A 19,523-nucleotide genomic window follows, 5' to 3' on the forward strand; every position below is an offset into this window, starting at 1 on the left:
TCCACATTCGCCACCCAGTAGTAATACATCAGGTTTGGAAAACCCAAACCCCCTGCCTGCCTTCCCCACTGTAGCATAGCAGCACCTTTCTAACTCTGGCCACCTTCCCTCTCCATATGAACGAAGTAATCCTTCCCTCAATCTCTCTGCAAAAAGCTTTTGGCAGGTAAAATGGCAGGCACTGAAAAATAAACAGAAATCGCGGCAACACGTTCATTTTAACTGCCTGCACCCGACCCGCCAGTGACCGAGGGAGACCATCCCACCTTGCCAGATCAGCTTTCACTCTCCCCTCCAAACTAGAAATGTACCTGCGGAGCCACCCGCCCCCCCCCCCCCCCCCCCCCCCCACTCCCGGGCAACCTGCATCCCCAGGTACCTAACGTGAGTCCCTGCCCTACGGAATGGCAGCCCCCCCACCCCTGCCCCCACAAAACTCTCACTCTTGTCTAGATTTAGTTTGTACCCTGAGAAAGACCCAAACACTCGAAGCAGCTCCAATATTTCCCCTATCGGCACTCGGTTCCGACACGTATAACAGCAAGTCACCTGCATATAAGGACACCCTATGCTCTATCCCCCCCGCACTATTCCTTTCCATACCCCCGAACTTCTTAATGCGATGGCCAACGGCTCAATCGCGAGTGCAAACAGCAGGGGGGACATAGGAAATCCCTGCCTAGTCCCACGGTGGAGAGAAAGGTATCTTGAGCTGATGTTGTTTGTGCGGACACTCGCCCTCGGCTCCTTATATAGTAGCTTTACCCAGTTCACAAATCTTGGTCCAATCCCAAACCGCTCCAGAACTGCCATCAAGTACCCTCATTCTACCCGGTCAAATGCCTACTCAGCGTCCAATGCCACAACCACCTCGGTTTCCTTCCCCTCAGCCGGTGCCATAACGACGTTCAATACGCGTCTAACGTTTGGAAAGAGCTGCCTCCCGCTCACGAACCCCGATCTTCACCTATCACCTTCGGGAGGCACTCCTCCAGCCTACCCGCCATACCTTCGCCAATACTTTTGCATCCACATTCAGAAGTGATATGGGCCTATACAACCCACACTCCGTCGGATCCTTATCTTTTGTTAGCAACAGAGAAATCGATGCCTGCCCCAAAGTTTGTGGCAACACCTCCTTCCCTATCGCCTCTTCAAACATCCCCACCATCAGGGGTGCCAGCTTATCCTTGTGCAGATGGTAAAGATGATGGTTCTCCTGAGGTTTCTGTTTGTATTTAAGGGCATGTCTATTTTTATCTCGAAGGCTTTTTTTTAAGAGGGCAAACATGGTAATCTCTGGGTTTGCGTGGGCAGGTAAAACCCCGCAGGTAAAGAAGATGCTGCTGGGGTGCGGTCGAGGGGAGGGGGGCTGGTCCTACCAAATTTCAGGAACTACTACTGGGTGGCGAACATAGCAATGGTCAGAAAGTGGGGTAGTGGGGGAGGGGTCAGTGTGGGAGCGGGTGGAGGTGGCCTCATGTAGGGGCACAAGTTGAGGGGCGCTGGTAATGACACCACTGCCGTTCTCGCTGGCTCGGTACTCTACAAGCCCGGTGGTAGTGGCGGCCTGGAGGTGGGGACATTGGTGGAAGTACATGGGGGTGAAGGGGGTGTCGGTGTGGACATCTATTTGTGGCAACCACCAGTTTGCACCAGGGGGGCTGGATGGGGGGTTTCGAAAGCGGCAGCGAGCTGGGGTAGAGCGATTTGGGGACCTGTTTATTGACGGCAGCTTTCCGTGCTTGGAGGAGGAGTTTGAGCTGCCTGGGGGGAATGGATTCCGCTACCTGCAGGTGAGGAACTTTGCACGGAGGCAGGTTTCGACCTTTCCGGATTTACCGCCCCAGGGGATACAGGACAAGGTAATGGCGAAAATGGAAGTGGGGGAGGGGAAGGTCTCAGAAATTTATAAAGAACTCATGGAATGGGAGGGAACCCCGATAGGGGAGGTAAAGCAAAAATGGGAGGAAGAGTTGGGCAAGGAATTAGAGGCGGGATTGTGGGAGGATGCCCTGAGTAGAGTTAATGTGTCCTTGTTGTGTGCCAGGCTTAGCCTGATACAATTCAAGGTGGTCCACAAGGCGCATATGACTGTGGCCCATATGAGCAGGTTCTTTGAAGGGGTGGAGGATAGGTGTGGGCGGTGTGTGAGAGGGCCCGCAAATTATGTCCACATGTTTCGGGAAGTCCAAAGCTTAGGGGATTCTGGCAAGAATTTGCTGATGTCATGTCCATGGTATCGAAGGTATTGGTGATTCTGTGTCCAGAGGCGGCGATTTGTGTGTCGGAAGACCCGGGAACCCCCAAAATCGTGGGTATGGGTCAGTGACATGGCTGGGTTTCTCACGCTTGAGAAGATCAAGTTCGCCCGGAAAGGGTCGATGCTAGGGTTTGCCCGGAGTTGGCAGCCGTTTATTGGCTTCTTTGGGGACAATTAAGTGGTCAGCAGATATAAACGCGCCACAGCAAAAAACTGCACCACCTCCTCAGAAGACAAACACGGGACACAACCGACAGAGTACCCTTTGTCGTCCAGTATTTCCCCGGAGCGGAGAAACTGAGACATCTTCTGCGCAGCCTTCAACACGTCAGCGATGAAGACGAACATCTTGCCAAGGTCATCCCCACCTCCCCCCACTACTTGTCTTCAAACAACCACGCAACCTCAAACAAACCATTGTTTGCAGCAAACTACCCAGCCTTCAGAACAGCGACCACGACACCACACACCCTGCCATGGCAATCTCTGCCAGATCATCGACAAGGGTACCACCATTACACGTGAGAACACCACCCACCAGGTACGTGGTACATACTCGTGCGACTCGGCCGACATCGTCTACCTCATACGCTGCAGGAAAGGATGTCCCAAAGCGTGGTACATTGGCGAGACCATGCAGACGCTGCGACAAAGGATGAACGGATATCGCGCGACAATCGCCAGGCAGGAATGTTCCCATCCAGTCAGGGAACACTTCAGCAGTCAAGAGCATTCTACCTCTGATCTCCTGCAAGCGCTCTCCAAGGCGGCCTTCAGGACGCGCACAACGCAGAATCACCGAACAGAAACTTATAGCCAAGTTCTGCACATATGATTACGCCTCAACCGGGACCTGGGATTCATGTCTCATTACATTCACCCCCCGCCTGGGCTTGCGAAATCCTACCAACTGTCCTGGTTTGAGACAATTCACACCTCTTTAACCTGGGATTACCCCTCTCTCTGGATCTGTAAAGACTTAATTATACCTCATCATTCACCTGAGGAAGGAGCATTGCTCCGAAAGCTGGTGCTTGAAACAAACCTGGTGTTGTAAGACTTCTTATTGTGGGGGAGAGAGGATGGACTTTGGGGGCAACTCCCTTAAGGGGTTACCCCTTTGGCCCACAGCGAGGCCCACAACATGCTGTTGTAAGACTTGTTACTGTGCTCACCCCAGTCCAACGCCGGCATCTCCACATCACAGCAGATATAAGTGGGGGGGGGGGGGTTGGTTGAGGTGGGAAACAGTTAGTGCGAAAGGGGGAACGGGGGAAACTGTGCACGTAACAACCACGTTGGCTTGGTTGTTGGTTGGGTGGTGTTATTTGTTCTGCTGTTTTATTTTCCTCTTGAAAATTGTTGTTAAAAATTATATATGCTGTAATAAAATTTTTTTTTTTTTTTTTAAATACAGAGTCTCGCTCTATAGACAACCTGCTTCTGTGTGTATCAGACCCATTAGAGGGGATGGAAGAAATCATGAGGATTCTAGGGGAATTTGGCCGGTTTTCAGGCTATAAGCTAAATATGGGGAAAAGTGAGATGTTTGCAGTCCAGGCGAGGCTATTGGGGGAGCTGCCATTTAGATTAGTAGGGGGAAGCTTCAGGTACCTAGGAATTCAAGTGGTGTGGGAATGATACCGGCTGCATAAATTAAATCTGGCCCGGCTAGTAGACCAAATGAAGGACGAATTTCGGAGATGAGACGTGCTCCCGTGTCATTAGCTGGGATGGTGCAGACGGTGAAGATGACGGTCCTCCCGAGATTCCTGTTCGTGTTTCAATGTCTTCCCATCGTTACTCTGCGGTCCTTTTTTAAACGGGTCAACAAAGTGATCTCTGGCTTTGTTTGGGCGGGCAAGACTGCGCGGGTAAGGAAGGTAATGCTTGAGCGAAGTCGGGGAGAGGGCAGGCTGGCGCTGCCAAATTTTAGTAACTATTACTGGGCGGCAAATATAGCCATGATCAGGAAGTGGGTGGTGGGGGAGGGGTCAGCATTGGAATGTATGGAGGCGGCTTCATGCAAGGGCACCAGTTTGGGGGCGCTGGTAACTGCGCCTCTGCCGTTCCCGCCGGCATGGTACTCCACTAGCCCCGTGGTGGTGGCGGCCCGGAGAGTCTGGGGGCAATGGAGGAGACATGTGGGAGCAGAGAGAGCATCGGTCTGGTCCCCAATCTGTAATAATCACTGGTTTGCCCCGGGAAGTATGGATACGGGGTTCCGGATATGGCGGAGAGCAGGGATTGAGAGGATGGGGGATATGTTTATAGAGGGGAGCTTTCCGACTACGAGGGCGCTGGAGGAGAATTTTGGTTGGCGAGGGGAAACAAATTCAAGTATCTGCAGGTGTGGAACTTCCTATGTAAACAGGTGTCAATCTTCCCGCTCCTACCACTAAGGGGGGGGATTCAGGACAGGGTAGTTTCCAGAGGGTGGGTAGGAGAAGGGAGCGTCTCTGACATTTACAAGGAATTTATTGGGTCAGAGGAGACGCAGACCGAGGAGCTGAAGTGCAAGTGGGAGGAGGAGCTGGGAGGAGAGATAGAGGATGGTCGATGGACGGACGGGTTGAGTAGAGTCAACGCGTCCGCAACATGTGCCAGGCTCAGCCTGATACAATTTAAGGCCATTCACCGGATGAGCAGATTCTTTGGGGTGGAAGACAGGTGCGCAAAATGTGCGGGAGGACCAGCGAACCATGTCCACATGTTCTGGCATGTCCGAAGCTTAGGGGATTTTGGCAGGGGTTTGCAGATGTCATGTCCACTGTGTTAAAAACAGGGGTGGCGCGGAGTCCAGAGGTGGCGATTTTCGGGGTGTCGGAAGATCCGGGAATCCAGGAGGAGAAAGAGGCAGACGTTCTGGCCTTTGCTTCCCTGGTAGCCTGGAGACGGATACTATTAGCTTGGAGAGACTCAAAGCCCCCGAAGTCGGAGACCTGGCTATCGGACATGGCTAGCTTTTTCTGTTTGGAGAAAATCAAGTTCGCCTTGAGAGGGTCAGTTAGGGTTCGCCCGGAGGTGGCAACCGTTTGTTGACTTCTTCGCGGAAAATTAATCGTCAGCAGAGAGGCGGGGGGGTTAGTTTAGCTTAGAGTAAGGGGTTAATAAAGGTGGGACCTGTAAGGGAGGGAGACGGCTTTTGCACTATGTTTATAGTTTCATGTACATTGTTTGTGTTGTTGTTACAATATCAAAAAGTACCTCAATAAAATGTTTATGAAAAAAAAAGAATCATGGGTCAGGTCTCATTTCATGTTAAGAGAGACCTTAAGATCTGCCTCAAATCCATACAACGTTTATGGGTTACAAATTACAGAGACATGTGGAACACTTACCTTTAAAGCTTTCAAGTCATTATTTAAAGAATGGCCCACAAGTACAGCATCTTTGGGTAAGATCTTCTTCAGTCTGGCTTGAACATCACGCAGCTTTGTTGTCACTGGAAACAGCATCATCGGAGTAATCCCAGAGAACCTGAATACGCAATTTGTGACAATGCAGAGCGGCAACTTCAGAACATTTCATCATTGTTGAACTCCCATTTAATAAAACATCATAATTACAAAATTAAAAAGCATCAAACTTACAATTAAGACAATTTTCATTCATTGTGCATACTTAATGACCATATATTTCTACTTTACTTAAATAAAATTGAAACATTTAAATAAATCTGGAAAATAATCAATCCACACCTTGGAGGGCTACTGTTAAGTGACACAAGATAGAACCCAACTCACACCTTATATTATTTGCATATTTGAAGGAGGTTTATAAGCGCTTAACAAAAGAATCAATGACAATTTGGAGTAGCATTGCAGGCTAAAATTAGATGGAGTTTTTTGGGGGTTTATGAAGGAAAATAGTAGGCAGAGTTGAAAATTTTTATTCCAGTAAATGTGGTTACCAGAACAAACTTAAATGAAATGGTAAATTTTCAACATGATGGTTTATTTAATCTTACATCATGCAAATAAGTAAGGCTAAGCAGAATCTAACTTTGAATGTTCTCTTGACTGCTGATATTAAAACAGTCTGGATGAGTTTATCTTACATATCAAAATCCAATAACATTCTGTCACAAAGGCTGAACTGCTGCTTAATATGTGGCCCATCAATACTTCAGTTGAACCATTAAAATTTCAGATTGCATATGCTGACTTTCAAACAGCCACCGATTAGCTTCATTTTCATGTTGTCCGTAAAGTGCATTAATGTCATATTAGAAAAACCTATGGCAACATTTCTGACACGAGAAGTAATCTTCCCAGCTTCAGACTTGTCTTCTGCCAAATGCCACTGTAAACATCCAGACAAGATGTTTTAACCACCAAATACTCAGACCTATATCAAGCATCCACAAAATCACTGGAACTATTATAAGATCAAATACCCCAGACATTTTGCATGCAATTCACCTACTTGCCCCCACCTCCCCAAAGTAAGCTACATCAATAAAATAAAAAAACTTTCATTTATGTATATAATGCCTTTCACCTCAGGACCTTCCAAAGCACATGTAGACCCACAGCAGACAACGGCCTGGGTTCTCCACTGGTAGCAGGATTCCCGAAGTGGCGAAGAATCGAGCATCTGGAGTAAAAATATGATCTTTGCAATGCTCCAGCCCCCTGCTGGTGGCGGGTGCGTGGTTCCCACCCGCGCGACAGCGGGAGGATCAAAATGGGACCTATTGACCCATTTCCACCAGAATCTCCACTGTTCCCCTCCCTCCACACACTTGGGCCAACTGTTCCGAGTTGCACTTTACACACTGCTCACCTTTGTTCTGCCATTCACACATTCTAATCTCTTTGTGTGCCACTATCAGCACCCTTCTTAGCTTTAATCCACTCCATTTACATTCCTTTTATCTTCTGTCCTCAACATCTTTGTCCACCTATCACTGGCCCCCTATCCAGCCCCCCACTACAACGCCCGCCCCCCCCCCCCCCCATCCCCCCCCCCCCCAACTACAGTATCAATCTGACCCCATTTCCAGTTCTCTCTAGCTTTGACAAAGAGTTATCAGTCACAAAACCTCAGCTCCCTTTTCTCTCCACAGCTGCTGTCAGGTCTGCTGAGATTGTCCAGCATTTTCTGTTTTTGTTCCAGAATCTCTGGGAATCACGTGGGTGGGGATCATTATTGGTATTTACCAGCGTGGCCCCGATGTGGTGGACCTCGCTGTGGGCCAAAGGGGTAACCCCTTAAGGGAGCTGCCCCCAAAGTCCATCCTCTCTCCCCCACAATAAGAAGTCTTACAACACCAGGTTAAAGTCCAACAGGTTTGTTTCAAACACTAGCTTTCGGAGCACTGCTCCTTCCTCAGGTGAATGAAGAGGTATGTTCCAGAAACATATATATATACACAAATTCAAAGATGCAAGACAATGCTTAGAATGCGAGCATTTGCAGTTAATTAAGTGTTTACATATCCAGAGATAGGGGTAACCCCAGGTTAAAGAGGTGTGAATTGTCTCAAGCCAGGACAGTTGCTAGGATTTTGCAAGCCCAGGCCAGATGGTGGGGGATGAATGTAATGTGACATGAATCCCAGGTTCCGGTTGAGGCCGCACTCATGTGTGCGGAACTTGGCTACAAGTTTCTGCTCGGCGATTCTGTGTTGTCACGCGTCCTGAAGGCCGCCTTGGAGAACGCTAACCCGGAGTTCAGAGGCTGAATGCCCTTGACTGCTGAAGCTCCCCCACAATGCCAGACCTGCCCGCTCCACCCACATCAGACCCCCCTCCCAGAGACCCCCCTGAATAAAGGGACACACCCCCACCCCCAAAACTTCCTAAATAAAGGGACCCCAAGACCTCAAAAATAGGGGGCCTCTCCCACAGACACACAAAGGGACTCCTTCTCGAGGACAAGCAAAGGGCAGTATTGGTGGCATAGTGGTTAGCACTGCTGCCTCACAGCGCAGGGACCCAGGTTCAATTCCAGCCTTGCGTGACTATCCGTGTAGAGATTGCATGTTCTCTCTGTCTCTGTGGGTTTCCTCTGGGTTCTCAGGTTTCCTCCCACAGTCCAGGTTGTGCGGGTTAGGTTATGGTATTATTGGAGTAGACTCTTGTAAATGGGCAGAGTGCTTGTTCGAAGGGTCGGTGCAGACCTGATGGTCCGAATGGCCTCCTTCTGCACTGTAGGGATTCTAGAATTGTTTTTAAAATTTAGAGTGCCCAATTCATTTTTTCCAATTAAGGGGCAATTTAGCGTGACCAATCCACCTACCCTGCACATCTTTGGGCTGTGGGGGCGAAACCCACGGAAACACGAGGAAAATGTGCAAACTTCACACAGTGTGAAAATCCCAGAGCTGGGATCGAACCTGGAACCTTGGCGCCATGAGACATCAGTGCTATCCACTGCACCTCCGTGCTGCCCTGTAGGGATTCTATAATAATACAACTTGGAGCTTTATGTTATCAGAGCAGAAACTGTGGCACATAAAAAACACAAAACTTTGATAGTCACAAATATTTGAAGAACACGATGTTGAGTAGGCATTTCAGCCCCTCAAGCCTGCTCCACCATTCAATACGATCATGGCTGATCTCCTCCCAGCCTCAACTCCACTTTCCTGCCTGTTCTCCATAGCCCATCAACACATTACTAATTACTAAAAAAATGTCCATCCCTCCTTAAATTTACCCAATTTCCCAGAATCCACCGCACTCTGGGATAGCGAATTCCACAGGTTCAAAACTGAGGGAAATTATCCCATATCTGATTTAAATCTGCTACCCCTTCTCCTAAAACTATGACCTCTCGTTCTAGATTGTCCCAAAAGAGGAAGCATCCGCTCTACATCTACTTTGTCATTACCTTTTATCATCTTATACATTTCAAATTAGATCTCCTCTCATTCTTCTAAACTCAAGAGAGAATTAAACTGCTCAATCTTTCTTCATAAGACAAACCCCTCATCTCTGGAATTAATCCACTGAATTGCCCCAAATAGAGACCGAAACTGTACAGAGCACTTCATGCACAGTCTCACCAATGCCTTATACTGTTGTAGCAACACTTCCCTACTTATATACTCTATCCCTTTAGCGATAAAGGCCAACGTTCCATTTGCCTTCCTTATTACCTGCTGTACCTGCAGACTAGTTTTCTGAGATTCATGCATGCATCCAGATCCCTCTGCACTGAAGCACTCTGAAGTGTCTCTCCACTCAGATAATAAGTTGCCTTTCCATTTTCCTGACCAAAATGGGTAGCCTCACACTTATCCACGTTAAACTTCACCTGTCAAATTTTGTCCCACTCACCTAACTTATCTATTTGCATTTTTAAATTGCTTATACCTCATTCCAACTTATTCTCCCATCCATTTGAGTGTAATTTGCAAATTTGGCTTTCGTACCTTCTATCCCCACATCCACATCATTATTACATTTTGTGAATAGTTGGAGTCTGAGGACCCACCCTGTGCCACCTTACCTCTTGCCAACCAGAAAAAGACCCATTTATCCCAACTCTCTGCCTTCTGTCTTCTATTCAAGCTAAAAAATTACTAATCCCATGCGATCTTACCTTGTGTATTAATCTTTTGTGAGGCACCTTAACAAATGCTTCCTGGAAGTCCACATATACTACATCTACGGGATGTTCATTATCCACTAGGCTTGTTGCACCTTTGAACAACTCTCGCAAATTAGTCAAACACGATTTATTCCTCATTGAACCATGTTGACTCAGGGTGGCACGGTGGTGCAGTCGTTAGCACTGCTGCCTCACGGCGCCGAGGACCTGGGTTCGATCCCAGCCCTGGGTCACTGTCCGTATGGAGTATGCACATCCTCCTCGTGTCTGCTTGGGTCTCACCCCCACAACCCAAAAATATGTGCACGGTAGGTGGATTGGCCACGCTAAATTGCCCCTTAATTGGAAAATAAATGAATTGAATTTTTTTTTTTAAAAAGGACCATGCTGACTCTGATGGATTGCTTTTTGACTTTCTAAATGTCCTGTTAGTACACAAGAACTAGAAGCAGGAGTAGGCCACCTGACCCCTCGAGCCTGCTCCACCATTCAATGAGATCATGGCTGATCTTTTGTGGACTCAGCTCCACTTTCCGGCCCGAACACCATAACCCTTAATCCCTTTATTCTTCAAAAAACTATCTATCTTTATCTTAAAAACATTTAATGAAGGAGCCTCTACTGCTTCACTGGGCAAGGAATTCCATAGATTCACAACCCTTTGGGTGAAGACGTTCCTCCTAAACTCAGTCCTAAATCTACTTCCCCTTATTTTGAGGCTATGCCCCCTAGTTCTGCTTTCACCCGCCAGTGGAAACAACCTGCCCGCATCTATTCCCTTCATAATTTTATATGTTTCTATAAGATCCCCCCACATCCTTCTAAATTCCAACGAGTACAGTCCCAGTCTACTCAACCTCTCCTCGTAATCCAACCCCTTCAACTCTGGGATCAACCTAGTGAATCTCCTCTGCACACCCTCCAGTGCCAGTACGTCCTTTCTCAAATAAGGAGACCAAAACTGAACACAATACTCCAGGTGTGGCCTCACTAACACCTTATACGATTGCAGCATAACCTCCCTAGTCTTAAAACTCCATCCCTCTAGCAATGAAGGACAAAATTCCATTTGCCTTCTTAAATCACCTGTTGCACCTGTAAACCAACTTTTTGGGACTCATACACTAACACACCCAGGTCTCTCTGCACAGCAGCATGTTTTACTATTTTATAATTTAAATAATAATCCCTTTTGCTGTTATTCCTACCAAAATGGATAACCTCACATTTGTCAACATTGTATTCCATCTGCCAGACCCTAGCAATTTCACTTAGCCTATCCAAATCCCTCTGCAGACTTCCAGTATCCTCTGCACTTTTTGCTTTACCATTTATCTTAGTGTCGTCTGCAAACTTGGACACATTGCCCTTGGTCCCCAACTCCAAATCATCTAGTAAATTGTGAACAGTTGTGGGCCCAACACTGATCCCGGAGGGACACCACTAGCTACTGATTGCCAACCAGAGAAACACCCATTAATCCCCACTCTTTGCTTTCTATTAATTAACCAATCCTCTATCCATGCTACTACTTTCCCCTTAATGCCATGCATCTTTATCTTATGCAGCAACCTTGTGTGGCACCTTGTCAAAGGCTTTCTGGAAATCCAGATATACCACATCCATTGGCTCCCCGTTATCTACCGCACTGTTAATGTCCTCAAAAAATTCCACTAAATTAGTTAGGCACGACCTGCCCTATTATGAACCCATGCTGCGTCTGCCCAATGGGACAATTTCCAGTACTTCCTTAATAATGGATTCTCACAATTTCCCAATGACAGACTAACTAGTTCATAGTTTCCTACTTTTTGCCTCCCTTTCTTTTTGAATAAGGGCATAACATTGTTCCAATCCACTAGAACCTTGCCTGCATCCAGAGAATTTTGGAATATTATAACCAATGGATCCCCAATCTCCGCTGCCACTTCCTTCAAGACCCTAGGATGTAGGCCATCAGGTCTTGGGGACATGTCTATTTTCAATCCTATTATTTTATTTAGTACTTTTCCTCTATTAATGATGATTGTTCTAAGTTCCTCCCTTTCTAGTACCTTTCATTACCTGGGTGGTACTCGTGTCCTCCACTGTGAAAACTAAGGCAAAAAAGGACCCTTTTTATACATTTATGAAGCAAGCCTACAATACTATATTAAGATGATCTTTAAACCATTGCCTGGGGAAAGCGGGCAGCATAATCAAAGGCCCCTCCCACCCGGCTTACTCTTCTAATTTCTTCCATCGGGCAGGAGACACAAAGTCTGAGAACACGCACGAACAGACTCAAAAACAGCTCCTTCTCCGCTGTTACCAGACTCCTAAACGGCCCTCTTATGGACTGACCTGATTAACACTATACCCCTGTATGCTTCACCCAATGCCATAAGACATAGGAGCAGAATTAAGCCACTCGGCCTATTGAGTCTGCTCCGCCATTCAATCGTGGCTGATATTTTTCTCATCCCCATTCTCCTGCCGTTGCCCTATAACCCCTGATCCACTTATTGATCAAAAAACCTATCTATCTCTGTTTTAAAGACACTCAGTGATTTGGTCTCCACAGCCTTCTGCGGCAAAGAGTTTCACAGGTTCACCACCCTCTGTCTGAAGAAATTCCTCCTCATCTCTGTTTTAAAGGATCGTCCCTTTAGTCTGAGATTGTGTCCTCTGGTTCTAGTTTTTCCTACAAGTGGAAACATCCTCTCCATCCAGGCCACGCAGTATCCTGAAGTTTCAATAAGATCTCCCCTCATCCTTCTAAACTCCAACGAGTACAGACCCAGAGTCCTCAACCGTTTCTCATACGGCAAGTTCTTCATTCCAGGGATCACTCTTGTGAACCTTCTCTGGACCCTTTCCAAGGCCAGCACATCCTTCCTTCGATACGGAGCCCAAAGCTGCTCACAATACTCCAAATAGGGTCTGACCAGAGCCGTATATAGCCTCAGAAGTACATCCCTGGTTTTGTATTCTAGCCCTCTCGACATGAATGCTAACATTGCATTTGCCTTCCTAACTGCCGACTGAACCTGCATGTTAATCTGAAGAGAGTTCCTTTGAGCTTCTGATTTCCTAAGCATCTTCCCATTTAGAAAATAGTCTATGCCTCCATTTCTCCTTCCAAAGTGCATAACACCGGTGTGTTATGCCGGTGTTTATGTAGTTACATTGTGTACCTTGTGTTGCCCTATTATGTATTTATTTTATTTTATTTTCATGTACTTAATGATCTGCTCGCAGAAAAATACTTTTCATGACTTCCGGGTGCGGCGATGACCAGCTGAGTCGCACGTTTCGGCAGCTCCCGGTGGAACGGACTTTTGGGCTCTTAATAGGAGCCCCAACGGCAATTTTAACGGCTAAAATAACTGTGCGGTAAACCAGAAGGGAATCCCCCCTGGACATGGATGGAAAAAGGAGAGGAAAGTGGCCGGATTGCGGAGGATCCTCTAGAGCAGCGGCAAGGAAGGCAAGCACAAAGCAAGATGGCGTCGGAAGGTGGCCGTCTAGTATGGGGTCCTGACCAACAAGAGTCCCTGCGGCGCTGTGTGGAAGAACTTAAAAAGGAGATGAAGAAAGAGCTGCTGGCTCCGATATTACAGGCGATTGAAGGGCTAAAGGAGGAGCAAAAGACCCAGGAGCAGGAGCTTCGGGTCGTGAAGGCAAAGGCCGCTGAAAATGAGGACGAAATACAGGGCCTGGTGGTGAAGACAGAGATGCACGAGGCACAACACAAAAGGTGTGTGGAAAGACTGGAGGTGCTGGAGAATAATGCGAGGAGGAAGAATTTAAGGATTCTTGGTCTTCCCGAAGGTGCAGAAGGGGCGGACGTCGGGGCATATGTGAGCACGATGCTTCACTCGTTAATGGGATCGGAGGCCCCGACGGGCCCGTTGGAGGTGGAGGGAGCTTATTGAGTTATGACGTGAAGACCGAGGGCTGGAGAAATTCCTCGAGCCAGTGGTGAGATTTCTCCGATATAATGACAGAGAGATGGTCCTCAGATGGGCGAAGAAAACTCGGAGCAGTAGGTGGGAGAACGCGGTGATCCGCGTATATCAAGATTGGAGTGCGGAGGTGGCGAGAAGGAGGGCAAGTTTTAATCGGGCCAAGGCGGTGCTTCACAAAAGGTCAAATTTGGAATGTTGCAGCCGGCAAGACTGTGGGTCACACCAAGGGAAGCACCACTACTTTGAGATGGCAGAAGAGGCGTGGACATTTATTGTGGAGGAGAAGCTGGAATAGGCGGGCCAGAAAAAGAACGTTTGGAACAAAGTGGTGGGGTGATTACGTGGGGTGAAGGGGGGGATAAAGGGGGAAGGGATGATCTCTCAAGTTGTTAATCTTGCGACCCTGTAACTTTTCTCTCTTCCCCATGACGTGGGGGGAGGGAGGATGAGGAAATGTGGGCGCTGGCCATTAGGGGTGGGGCCAAGTGGGAAACGCGGGCTTTGTTCCCGCGCTATGGTAATCATGGCGGGAACAGGGAAGCAGGAAGGCGGGGGCCTCGCAGAGTGGGGGCCGAGGTCACGGGGGGAAGCCGAGGTCAGCCAGAGTTTGCTGACTTCTGGGAGCAACATGGGGGGTGCAATTACGCTAGAAAGGGATCTAGCGGGGGGGGTTAACTGGGTTGCTGCTGCTGGGGAGAAGGGGGAGCTGGTACGGGGTGGGGTGGTCGAGGCGGGGGGGGGGGGGGGCGCCGTCGGGGGCATATACGGCTACATGGAAACCGGGTGAGGAGCTGGATTGAAAAGGGGGATGGCTAGTCGACGGGGGGGGGTAAAGAGCCCCCCAACCCGGCTGATCACGTGGAATGTGAGAGGGCTGAACGGGCCGATTAAAAGGGCAAGGGTACTCGCACACCTAAAGAAACTAAAGGCAGATGTGGTTATGTTGCAGGAGACACATTTGAAACTTATAGACCAGGTCAGACTACGTAAAGGATGGGTGGGGCAGGTGTTTCATTTGGGGTTAGACGCTAAGAACAGGGGGGTGGCTATATTAGTGGGGAAACGGGTACTGTTTGAGGCAAAGACCATAGTGGCGGATAGTGGGGGTAGATAAGTGATGGTGAGTGGCAGATTGCAAGGGGAGGCGGTGGTTCTAGTGAACGTATATGCCCCGAACTGGGATGATGCCAATTTTATGAGTAGCATGTTGGGACGTATCCCGGACCTAGAGGCGGGAAAGTTGGTAATGGGGGGAGACTTCAATACGGTGCTGGACCCAGGGCTGGACAGATCGAGGTCCAGGACCGGGAGGAGGCCGGCTGCAGCTAGGGTGCTCAAGGACTTTATGGAGCAGATGGGAGGAGTAGACCCCTGGAGATTTAGCAGGCCTAGGAGTAAGGAGTTTTCGTTTTTCTCGTATGTCCATAAAGTATATTCACGGATAGAATTTTTTGTTTTGGGAAGGGCACTGATCCCGAAGGTGACAGGGACAGAGTACACGGCTATAGCTATCTTGGACCACGCTCCACACTGGGTGGACCTGGAGATAGGGGAGGAAAAAGAACAGCACCCACCCTGGAGAATGGACATGGGATTATTGGCAGATGAGGGGGTATGTTTAAGGGTGAGGGTGTGTATTGAAAGGTACTTGGAGCTTAATGACAATGGGGAGGTTCAGGTGGGAGTGGTCTGGGAGGCGCTGAAGGCAGTAGTTAGAGGGGAGCTGATATCTATCAGGGCACATAAAAGAAAGCAGGAGGGTAGGGAAAGGGAGCGGTTGCTGAAAGAACTTTTGAGGGTGGACAGACAATATGCGGAGGCACCGGAGGAGGGACTGTACAGGGAAAGGCAAAGGCCACATGTAGAATTTGGCTTGTTGACTACGGGTAATGCAGAGGCACAATGGAGGAAGGCACAGGGTGTACAGTACGAATATGGGGAGAAGGCGAGCAGGTTGCTGGCTCACCAACTGAGGAAGAGGGGAGCAGCGAGGGAGATAGGGGGGGTGAGAGATGAGGAGGGAGAGATGGAGCGGGGAGCGGAGAGAGTGAATGGAGTGTTCAAGGCATTCTACGAAAGATTATATAAAGCTCAGCCCCCGGAAGGGAAGGAGAGAATGATGTGCTTTCTGGATCAGCTGGAATTCCCTAAGGTGGAGGAGCAGGAGAGGGCGGGACTGGGAGCACAGATTGAGATGGAGGAGGTAGTGAAAGGGATTGGGAGCATGCAGGCGGGGAAGGCCCCGGGACCAGACGGATTCCCGGTGGAATTTTATAGGAAGTATATGGACTTGCTGGCCCCGCTCCTGACGAGAACTTTTAATGAGGCTAGGGAAAGGGGGCAGCTGCCCCCGACTATGTCACAGGCAACGATATCGCTCCTCCTAAAGAAGGAAAAAGACCCGCTGCAATGCGGGTCCTATAGGCCCATTTCCCTTTTAAACGTGGATGCTAAGATTCTGGCCAAGGTAATGGCGACGAGGATAGAGGACTGTGTCCCGGGGGTGGTTTATGAGGACCAAACTGGGTTTGTGAAGGGGAGACAGCTGAACACGAACATATGGAGGTTGCTCGGGGTAATGATGATGCCCCCGCCAGAGGGGGAAGCGGAGATAGTGGTGGCGATGGATGCCGAGAAAGCATTTGATAGAGTGGAGTGGGATTATCTGTGGGAGGTGCTGAGGAGATTTGGCTTTGGAGATGGGTATATCAGATGGGTACAGTTGCTGTATAGGGCACCGATGGCGAGTGTGGTTACGAATGGACGGGGGTCTGATTATTTCCGGCTTTACAGAGGGACGAGGCAGGGGTGTCCCCTGTCTCCGTTATTGTTTGCACTGGCGATTGAGCCCCTGGCCATAGCACTGAGGGGTTCCAGGAAGTGGAGGGGAGTGTTTAGGGGAGGAGAAGAACACCAGGTATCTTTTATCTTTGTATAAATTGTTATATGTGGCGGACCCGGTGGAGGGGATGCCAGAGATAATGCGGATACTTGGGGATTTTTCGGGGTATAAATTGAACATGGGGAAAAGTGAGTTATTTGTGGTGCATCCGGGGGAGCAGAGCAGGGAAATAGAGGATTTACCGCTGAGGAAGGTAACAAGAGACTTCCGGTACTTGGGGATTCAGATAGCCAAGAATTGGGGTACCTTACACAGGCTTAATTTAACACGATTGGTGGAACAGATGGAGGAGGACTTCAAGAGATGGGACATGGTGACCCTGTCACTGGCAGGTAGGGTGCAGGCGGTTAAAATGGTGGTTCTCCCGAGATTCCTCTTTGTGTTTCAGTGCCTCCCGGTGATGGTCACAAAGGCTTTTTTAAAGAGAATCGAGAAAAGTATTATGAGTTTTGTGTGGGCCGGGAAGCAGCGTAGTAGGGGGGGGGGGGGGGGGGGGGGGGGGGGGGGGGGGGCGCGGCTGGCACTACCGAGCCTAAACGAGTATTACTGGGCCGCCAATATTTCAATGGTGTGTAAGTGGATGGGAGAAGTGGGAGAAGGGGAGGGAGCGGCGTGGAAGAGATTGGAGAGGGCGTCCTGCAAGGGGACCAGCCTACAAGCAATGGTGACGGCACTGTTGCCGTTCTCACCGAAGAAATACACCACAAGCCCGGTGGTGCTGGCAACATTAAAAATTTGGGGGCAGTGGAGACGGCATAGGGGAAGGACGGGAGCCTCGGTGCGGTCCCCGATAAGAAACAACCATAGGTTTGTTCCAGGGAGAATGGATGGGGGATTTGGAGCATGGCAAAGAGCTGGGGTAGTACAATTGAGAGATCTGTTCGTAGATGGGACATTTGCGAGTCTGGGAGCGCTGACGGAAAAATATGGGTTGCCCCAAGGGAATGCATTTCGGTATATGCAACTGAGGGCTTTTGCGAGGCAACAGGTGAGGGAATTCCCGCAGCTCCCGGCGCAGGATAGAGTGATCTCAGAGACATGGGTGGGGGATGGTAGGGTGTCGGACATATACAGGGAAATGAGGGACGAAGGGGAGATCATGGTAGATGAGCTGAAAGGGAAATGGGAAGAAGAGCTGGGGGAGGAGATTGAGGAGGGGCTGTGGGCTGATGCCCTACGTAGGGTAAACTAGTCGTCCTCGTGTGCCAGGCTAAGCCTGATACAATTCAAGGTTCTACACAGGGCGCATTTGACTGGAGCACGGCTCAGTAAATTTTTCGGGGTAGAGGATAGGTGTGGGAGATGCTCGAGAAGCCCAGCGAATCACACCCACATGTTCTGGTCATGTCCGGCACTGCAGGGGTTCTGGGTGGGGGTGGCGAAGGTGCTTTCGAAGGTGGTGGGGGTCCGGGTCGAGCCGAGCTGGGGGTTGGTTATATTCGGGGTAGCAGAAGAGCCGGGAGTACAGGAGGCGAGAGAGGCTAATGTTTTGGCCTTTGCGTCCCTAGTAGCCTGGCGCAGGATATTGCTTATGTGGAAGGAAGCCAAACCCCTAGGCGTGGAGACCTGGATAAACGACATGGCAGGGTTTATAAAGTTAGAACGGATCAAGTTCGTACTAAGGGGTTCGGCTCAAGGGTTCACCAGGCGGTGGCAACTACCTCACAGAACGATAGAGGGAATGAAAAAGAAAGAAGACAACAGCAGCAACCCGGGGGGGGGAAGGAGGGAAGAGAGGATCCGGGCGGGCTCTCAGGGATGTTATTGTATATGTATAGACATTTGTTATAGGTAATGTATATTGGACTGTTGGATTGTACTTTTGGAGAGTAACTATTTTTGACAAGGCAGTTGCCATTTAGTTTTGTTTTTGTTTATATATTATTTATTTATTTGTTTAAAACTGGCCACTGTTATTTATATTGCTTTATTGTTGTTTAAAAGAAAAACTATGTACTGTTATGTTTGGCCAAAAAATCTTGAATAAAATATATTTTTAAAATAAAATACTTTTCACTGTACCTCGGTACACTTGACAATGAACAAAATCCAAATGCAACCATTTAATCATTACCTGGTGCGGTAGTCGAGGATCAGGCTGTCTGGCTTCACCAGCTCATCCATCATGCAGTGTCCCTCGGCATTAACAATAGACACACGAGTCAGTTCAGTCCCTTGTAAAGTCAGGCACTGGAATAATTCAAATTAATACAACAATAAAGTACTTACAATTCAAGTTTAATGCAATAAGAAGTTGAACCTACTGCAGTGGTAGAACAGCATTATGTGCACATATTTCGCAAAGCCAAGACTAATCATGGAATTACAAAAATTTACAACATGGAAGGAATCTTTTCTGCCCATCGTGCCCAGGGCAGTTGACAAAAAGACATCCTGCCACTTTCTTACTCTTCGTCCATAACCTTGTAGGTTATGGAACTTCAAGTGCCAATCCATGTATTTTTGAACTGTTATGAGGATTTCTGCCTCTAGCACCTTTTCAGCCAATGAGTTCCAGATTCCCAGCATCCCCTCGGTGAAAGGATTTCCCCACAATTCACTTCTAAACCTCCCAACCCTTCCCCCTAAATCTATGTCCCCTGATTCTGAATTCCTCACCCTACTCTTATCAAGATATCTCAAAATTATATACACTTCAATCACCCCATAGTCTCGCTCTAAAGTTCTCCAATCCAGGCAACTTAGTCATAAATATTCGCTGTGCTTTCCCTAGTCCAATCACACCTTTCCTAGACCATAACTACACACCATACTCCAGCTGTACCCTAACGGTGTTTATCATGGAGCTCTTGTATAAACTCCCAGTTCTTATATTCTATTCCTT

At 48.6% G+C, this 19,523-nt stretch overlaps 1 protein-coding gene across 1 annotated transcript in view; it reads right to left on the bottom strand.

Moving 5' to 3' along the window:
- The window catches only part of LOC140394403 (RNA exonuclease 5-like), a 77,971-nt gene that overhangs the window by 39,870 nt on the left and 18,578 nt on the right, over positions 1-19,523 (bottom strand). Inside the window, exons 8-9 of the mRNA XM_072481645.1 lie at positions 18,753-18,868; positions 5,605-5,743 (exon numbers count right to left, since the gene is read on the bottom strand). Of these exons, the coding sequence (XP_072337746.1) occupies positions 5,605-5,743; positions 18,753-18,868 (255 nt within the window). The remainder of the gene's footprint in view (positions 1-5,604; positions 5,744-18,752; positions 18,869-19,523) is intronic.

The sequence above is a fragment of the Scyliorhinus torazame genome, chromosome 17 (assembly GCF_047496885.1).
Source record: "Scyliorhinus torazame isolate Kashiwa2021f chromosome 17, sScyTor2.1, whole genome shotgun sequence".
Classification (NCBI taxonomy): Eukaryota; Metazoa; Chordata; class Chondrichthyes; order Carcharhiniformes; family Scyliorhinidae; genus Scyliorhinus; species Scyliorhinus torazame.